This window comes from Argopecten irradians, unplaced genomic scaffold (genome assembly GCF_041381155.1).
Source record: "Argopecten irradians isolate NY unplaced genomic scaffold, Ai_NY scaffold_0236, whole genome shotgun sequence".
Taxonomy (NCBI): Eukaryota; Metazoa; Mollusca; class Bivalvia; order Pectinida; family Pectinidae; genus Argopecten; species Argopecten irradians.
In genome coordinates, this window is record NW_027187703.1 from 1 (window position 1) to 8,810 (window position 8,810).

Sequence of the window (8,810 nt, forward strand, 5' to 3'; positions counted from 1 at the left end):
CTATCATATGCTGACCTTCTTTTACAAACCGCGTGAGTTATATGATAACAATATATATATTAATGTATGATGAATTTGCCTGCTTGAAAGGTAGACCCCTATGCTAGGACTGCAGTTGCCATGGTCACTTGGGCTTCATACTGTTTCCATCAACCACATGGTTATGATATTCTAAATTATCTAACTTTGGCCAGAGTGGGGCAGGTGCCTGGGGCCTTCTTTGGGCAACCTTCAATATGTTCAGTCAAGTGTATCACAGACTATATAGCTAACAACACCTGTATATACATGCAGTACCTTCTCCTACAACTCCAACGGACCCTTTTAATAACAAACACAAACAAATCACTAAAGTGCAACCGGGGCGACCGACCCGTTACTGTTTTATTACACACCACTTTCTAATCAACAATCCTCGTACCAGTACAGTATATGTATACATTATTATCAGAATTCAATAAACTGTTTATGAACAGTGTTACCTTAAAACAAATTTAAATAGTCTCTGCTTAAATATACCCTACAAAAATGTAAATGTACACATAACGTAATTTAATTACCATGATTATATCGCTTATTGAACAAACAGAAACTATTAAAAATTCACCACCACCGAATTAGATGTTTACGGTACAGATGCCGGTCGCCTGAATGACCACGCATTGAAGCACGCACGTGCTTTCCGACCACGCTCACGACGCCACCTGGCGGCCCGTGCTACGACAGGAGAAATTAATTTCGTTCTAATTCCGTTGTCAAACGAAAGAAATAATATTTCTCCTACAACTCCAACGGACCCTTTTAATAACAAACACAAACAAATCACTAAAGTGCAACCGGGGCGACCGACCCGTTACTGAACCCAAAGAAAGGGAGCGCATTTTATATACCGAGGTTTCTAGAAACCAAAAGCCTTTCTTCTAAAGAATCTTTAACATACCCATCCTTCGCGTTTTCGGATTTCCACCTCCCGTGTCGCTTAAAAATCCTGTCAGACACTTTTAAATTTGCCGCGCTTGTCGCACCGCCAGCCCTCAAGCTATGTAACCCGTACTTAGAAATATCCGGTACAAAAGGAGTAAAGACCTGTAAAAATAATTCGCGCATGCGAGTATACGACAATGGCTTATTGTCATCACGTAGCGTATGTCCGCTTGAGGTCTTCGTAATAGATCGAAATATGTACTGATCGGTACCTGTAATTAACCCCGCGAGAACAATGTACCTCTCCAAATTACACACGGGACATAACTTAGAGTATGTCTTAGCTATAACGACATGATTCCCGTCTCTATATATATCGGTTTTACTCTGTCGAATTGACACTATCAAGTATCCATCATGAAAATCAAGATCACACATACGTAATTGCAATAATTCCGAAACGCGCAAAAAACCAGCATAGGCTAACAAGCAACAACAAATAGTGCGCTGTGAAAATAAGTCGTTATCCTTATAATTGGCACAATACACTGAATCCAACAGTTCTGGAGTAATAGGGTCCTTCCTGTTCTTCGTTGTAGATAGAAGCCTCTTTGCACCCTCGAGAATATTTTTCACTAATAACGAATCTGTTGGTGAATCACTACCAATCACAGAATGAGCCCATTTTATACTATAAAAAGCTTGAATAACAACACTGGGCGTTGAACTGTTCTGCACTAAACTCGCGAGATAGAGGGCTACATGAATGGCCCTAGCCGGAAAACACTGTACCTCCTTAAGCCCTTTTCTCAAAGCCCATTCCTTCCACCGCAAGAAACCCTGATAATACGCTTTGGTGGTACTGTTAGCTTTGCTCTCAACCAAAAGTTGTGGGAGGAGACTGACGTATCCGACTAAGGCCTCAGGCAGCTCTGCTATCTCCCGCTTGAAAGCCTGCGAAAATACATTTAAACAAACGAGAATTCCAAATTAAAATATCAAACTATATTGCATTAAAAATGTAAAACAAACACTGGCATTCATCTATGAATGACTTAATTTGTTGTAAATCATAATTTACATAAGCAGAAAAAAGTATATACTTTATGTTCTGATATCCCATCTCAAAAACTACTAAAGTTTAACTGTAGAGCAATCATATCGAAGGGGAGATCATTCCTCCCAAAAATGGATTTATTGCCTCTACCTGGAGTATAAGACTCTTTGTTGGTAGGTAAATAGATAAACCCCACCACCTCTGGAATAAACCCATCACCACTTGGACATAAAAATGGCCAAAAACTGGCTGACCTCCACATCGGTACAACCATGGTCCCGTATGCGCCACACTGCTGCATATAACACAGAACCCGATGCACTATGCATACTGGTGGAACAAACCACCCGTTTACTCCATGCCAATCGGCCGTAAACGCATCCGTACCGGATGACCCAACATTCCAATACCTTGAAAAAAACACAGGTAGTTTGTTATTGTTAGTACTAGCAAACCAGTCTATCTCGTGGGGCCCCCACAGGGTATCCAAATAAACAAAAATATCGCTAGACACGCCCCAATCGTCACAATCGACAATACGACTGACATAATCAGCCTTTTCATTTTCGGTCCTAGGGACCCAATCAATATCTATTGATATACAGTTGCGTACACACGTGTCAAAAATAGAAAGGGCAATGCTCTGTAAATCGGCCTTCATACTACCCTTGTTAACAATAGATACGACATTCTGATTGTCCGTGTACCACTTGACCTTTTTGCCGCAAAATAAATGCAACATTGATAACAATACCCGGTCAACTGTAACCAATTCCCGCCAGGTAGAACTCTTTTCCATTTCTGATTCGGACCACATACCATGCGATGTACCCATAGGAGAATCAACAACATAACCGCCAAAACCTGTATGGCTAGCATCGCTATAAACAATAGACTGACATGACTGATCAACCGTGAACTTTCTTTCGTTTATCTTTTCTACACACCTGTCCCAAAACTTGAGTTGTTCCACACTCTGACTGGACAAAGATATACGACAATTCCACGAGGCTGACATGGCCACGTCCATACTTAAATTCCTCGTCATTATATTTACAATATTTCCCAAAATATATGACATGGATATAATCTGCCCAATGACTGAAGAAACTTTCTTCACGCTAACACATCCGCTCCCTGAAATATCTGCCATTACCCCAGAGATGCTAGAATGCAACTTGATCAATCTAACATCAGGTATTTTTAAAATACCTAAAACAGTGTCAATGTAGTTACCAAGGAAAACCAACTGTCTTACAGGTATCCAAGTAGACTTCTCAGGCTTAGGAACAAAACCACTCTGTACCAAATCGTATTTGACCTGTTTAGAAATCAACGTACACATAGCCTCGTCTCGATGAGTACCCAACCCGTCATCTAAATACATAAGTATCTCCTTTCCTTCAGACCTCCATTTTTTTAATTAGTGGTCTGGTCAATTTTGTAAAAATGTAACAGGCAGAACTTAAACCAAACGGAAGTACTTTGAATTTGAAATATTTGACTGTTCCTCCAAAATTCCAAGAAAACCCTAAAAACTCTCTATGGGGCTCGAATATGTCAACATGATGATAGGCCGAGTGAATATCAAACTTGAAACAAAAAGCATCTTTCTTAATAAACTGCATTGCAACTCTGATATCTTCAAACTTAACGCTAGTTTTCCATAAATGACAGTTTACATGCCTTAAATCTAAAATAAGGCGTTTCTTTCCACTGCTTTGTACGGAAACGGTTAATGGATTAACAACATAAGGCCTCACTTTGCACACTTCTACTAATTCTCTAGCTATCAACTCTGAAATAGCTTCACCAACAAAAGTTGTATGTTCCATCGCTGAACGATTATTCCGTAAAACTACCGACACAGGTGTAGAATAAAAAGGTATTTTATAACCTTCCCTAATAGTATTAAGGATAAATTCACTACAACCAATACGCTCCCAAAAACCAATACGTTCACGTAACCTGCCCCATACCCTGATATTTGCCTGACCCTGCTCATATTCAAAATAATCATCAGTAAGTACAAATTCAGAATACTCATCTTTTATAAAGTCATTCTTTCCCGACGTTTGGGATAGCCTTTCCTTGGTTCGGGCACTCGTTTCTCCAGTGTTGAAAGGATCCGCAACTGTGACAAGCGCCTGATCTACCTTTCCGCTGTGCGTATGCGTGTGTGACACCTGAGTGACCTTGTCCTGTCGTTGAATGGAACACAGGGACCCCGCTAAACCACGGCTCTGGGGGCCCACGAAAGGGCTGCTGGTAAGAAGGAAAAGGCCCACGAACACTGCCGACACCGCTGTGAGACTTGAACCCTGCTGATTTCTTTGCCTGCAGTTTTCCTTTTTTCTTTTTAATGGCACGGTTCTCAGCCCTGTTGATCCTTCCTTCATCGTCTGAGTCACTAGCTATCGGATTGTTTTCGTACTGACGAACTGTCTCCCAGCCGCCCTCACTAGAATCTGCAATTTTTATGTGTTTGTTTCTCTTGGACAGTTTCTCCGAAACACTCGTGACTAAGTCACGTGCATAATATAACTTTGCGTTGTCCAAAGCCCAACTAATTTGTCCGATATCTTCAGAAATTTCCGCGTTGAAATTATGCTGAACTTTATTACCCTCAAACTTCCACTTGTACGAACTTTCAACTTTCAGCTTCTTAACTTGAGTCGCCACGTTGGCAGCTGACCCTTTGACCTCCGCCTTCAATTGTATTATTTCTTGACGCAAATTGTTGTTAATTGCGCTAATGTTGGTACCTTGCGCCTTCACGGCATGCCAAATGTCTGTCAAGCTAATTTGCTCGTTAGCGGACTGTTCGTTAATGTCATCCATGGAAATAGCAATAATTCACCACCACCGAATTAGATGTTTACGGTACAGATGCCGGTCGCCTGAATGACCACGCATTGAAGCACGCACGTGCTTTCCGACCACGCTCACGACGCCACCTGGCGGCCCGTGCTACGACAGGAGAAATTAATTTCGTTCTAATTCCGTTGTCAAACGAAAGAAATAATATTTATCCCAACCCCAGGGGGTCCATTTATAGCATGCTGTACTTAGGTGGCAGCCTCTCTACATACATACATTGTACTCATCACACAAATACCTACAGTTATAAAACAATGCTAGTCAATAGGGATATGTGTTTTAACTGGTAGTGCATTTTAATTTATTTGTTAATGAAGCTTTATATATTAAAATTAAAAATAATCTAAATACCAAGTGTATAGTTAACTGAAACATTTATTTCAAGATTATTGGAATATCATATTTCATCCAATATCTTTTTATTAATTTAATTTTGTACACTGGCTTTTTACATAAATCAGAAACCTGATTATTATGACTATGTATATAAAATACCATATTACAATGTTGAATAAGTACCTAATCAACATTAATTTTGATTATAATATATATATGTATTATTCAAGGTTGTGACAGACATGCATGATTTACGCATTGTACAGCTACCGTCAGCTCCACTTCACGGCTGCCTGTCATGACAATAATTGAGGTGTATTCAGCATCACTTACTATATGTTTTTGCCAGCTAGTTTTTACCCTCATACCTCATCCCAATCCCCCCCCCCCCCCCCCGGGAACCGGTGTAAATGTTTACCCAGGCTCTACAACAAGTATGTACATGTATCTAAGTATCTAATAAGAATGGTACTTATGTGTTTCAAACTCACGAACCTATATGATTTTTAAACGGTAAAGTATATTTGTTTGTCTTAACAAACTTCCATAGAAACAATTCTAAAAACAAATATTATATAAAGATACTGCCCCCATTCTCATAAAGCCGTGCAAACACAGAAGGTAACGATTCTGCCTCTGGCCATCTATCGATGGTCACCTTGAGGCACCTGTATAGCTGGATACTGTGGCTTACCTGTATGTTTGACAAGTTATAATTATTGGACCATGACGCAATATACGATCAAGATAACTTGCGGGGTTGGGATCATAAACTTATGGTGTGTACCGGTAATTAAGAATCAAAACAATTAATTGGGTACTTGTAGGTAGACTAGCCACCAATATGTGGAGGACGTCGTATAGTTTGAAGTGGATTTAATTCTGCATGATATTTCAAAGACGTTCAGTTTTTAATAGAGAATATGTAATTAAGCTATTTTTATGTACAATACTTTTAGAACTTAAAATAGCAAGAAAAATATTATAAAAGTGTATATATTTTAATGAAAGACGATCTACAAGGGTATCGCTAGACAACTGATTGATAGGCACCAAATCTTTTTGTTTAAAAGCTATGTATTACCCGGTATATGATTGTATTACTGATAGCTTATTATAAAAGAAAAAGTGTCTCAAAAGCACATTAGGACTGGTTTTTGCTGCAATTCAAAGTTGTTTTTAACTTGTGAAAATGCTTGATGTAAACGATATATATATATACTTAATGAATATAAATCAATCTTTATTACTTTTGCAGTGAAAAGGTTTTATTCGTGTATACTAAAAATATTGTAATGTATAGTTATATCATGATAGTTATATATACTGTACATTAAATTGTAGATGTTGTAATTAAAAAAAAAATAAACACTTAAAAATTATAATTATGTATTATTTCAAATTGAAGAACTTATTCTTCCCCGATCCCTAACTGTAACACATCACCTTGTCTGTCTAGGTCTCAATGTATCTGGACACGATGTCCACCTGTAGTTGACACCGTGTTCACACGTAGTGCACTCCGTGTCTACCTGTAGTCTAAATCTTGTGCACTCCGTGTCTACCTGTAGTCTAAATCTTGTGCACTCCGTGTCTACCTGTAGTCTAAACCTCGTGCACTCCGTGTCTACCTGTAGTCTAAACGTAGTGCACTCCGTGTGCACAAGGGTGTAACCTTTAGTCTACTACCAGATGTAAATGCTATCAAAAATATGCGCGAATCTGTGCCGTCATCTTTGGCGTCAGGTTTTGTGAAGTCACTGCTGACGGTTCCGTGCGCTTGAGAACATACACAGTATATATTGGACCAGTACATTTATTGCGTTGTTCTTGTATATGTGTAAATTAAAACTACGTACAGTAATTTTAAAACGTATACTGATAACACATTTCGTCTAGTACAGAAATTTCAAATCTCGTGCTGATAACGAGAATTAAAACATGGCTGCCTACATGGAGGCGCGAGACTTTTCCCGCGGGACACAATTTCAAAGTCCAAGGGGTACTGGAATGTATTTGAATCTATATGCTCACACGTATTATGGTTAGTAGAGCTTCGCTCTACGCGGCCTTCGGCCGCGCAGAGAGCTGGGCTCTTATAAATCTACTTCGTCTAGTATAAAATATATATATAAAAAAAAATACCCCTATAGTATAAAAAAACATATAGGGGTATTTTTTTATATATTTATACTAAATATTATTGACAGAATATCAAGCTCCTGTGATGAGATATACCTCAGTTATGTCAGTGTCGTATCCAAGGAAGTGTCAGCCATTTTTCTTTCTGCTCTGCTTAAATTAGTTACCTTCACTGGCCAACCCCCTATATAAAGTAGCGAACTTCGTAATCTCCTCGCTGAAATGACGTTAGCATGCGTACACGATATTGTGTTTTGACGTCATTCCATCACCAATAGAAACAATAGTCCTGCACAAACATTAACGGGTATCCGTGGTATGTGAATAAGTGCCATTATGTCCAATACAAGCTAATATAAATTTTCAATATACATTTAGGTTTTATGCGCACATGTCACTCGTTCTGGACAGGTAGTCATGTGCACATGGCCAGTTGAGTGCATCGAGTATGATGATGTACATGGCAATATATATGTGGACGGATTATTATTTGGAATTCTATTCAGCTTTAGTTGACGTGTTTTTTAGGTCATCTGACCCGAAAGGTCAGGATGACCTATAGTCATGTTTCGTCCGTCGTCGTCTGTCGTGCGCCATCCGCCGTGCGTTAACTTTTCACATTTTGAACTCAAGTTCTACCAGTGTGATTTGGCTGAAACTTGCCTGAAATGATCCTGACATGGTCCCGACAAAGTGTTCTTATTTTTCGGGTCGATCCGAAATCCAAGATGGCCGCCACAGCCGCCATCTTGAAAACACATTTTGAACTTCTTCTCAAGTTCTACTGGTGCGATTTGGCTGAAACTTGCATGAAATGATCCTGACAAGGTCCGGACAAAGTGTTGTTACATCTCTGGTTCACTCAGATCCCAAATCGAAGATGGCTACCATGACACTATATCTAATTAATTTCCTATATGATTATTGCCAAGGTAGTCAGATGACCGTTAAGGCCCTTGGGCCTCTTGTTTGCTAAAACAATTAAGCCCCATACAGCATTATTAGTAGGTGATGCACAGTGGACAAATGCTAGGAGTAAATGTACATGTGTAGACTGAGCGCAGGTGTGTCAATTAATTTCACACGCTTTATATAGGGGTCGGTAAGCGTGTCTGAATGTAAAACAAGAATGGCTGTCTTTGACAGGGGAATGTCTCATAACAATTCTTGAAATACAAGTACATGTTTACTTTATTTTTAATCATTTGAATATTTTTTACCTTGCATTGTCAGCTTTAATAACGTAACTAATAGTGGCGTTCCGATTAGTCGAGTTCGTCGAGTATCGTTGGTTCGAGGTGTTTGATCAATTAATCGAGTAAGAAATCTGTAATCGAGTTTCATCAGAATTTTAGGACACCATGATAAAACAAAGTATAAAGTGAAGAAAATCAAGCGACATGAAAAAATGACAGCACCGAGAGGCCTCGCAATCGTAAGCCTTTGAAGGATTTTTTTTATATGAAATTTG

General features: G+C 39.1%; 1 protein-coding gene across 1 annotated transcript; it reads right to left on the reverse strand.

Annotated features, from left to right (window-relative positions):
* Positions 1-349: 349 nt before the first annotated feature.
* On the reverse strand, positions 350-5,009 carry LOC138312179 (uncharacterized). Its single transcript, XM_069253183.1, is given in 3 exon segments — positions 350-1,878; positions 2,132-3,401; positions 3,403-5,009. Coding segments are annotated over 3 exon segments (2,280 nt in total). The 5' UTR covers positions 4,381-5,009; the 3' UTR covers positions 350-1,846.
* Between the last annotated feature and the right edge of the window lie 3,801 nt (positions 5,010-8,810).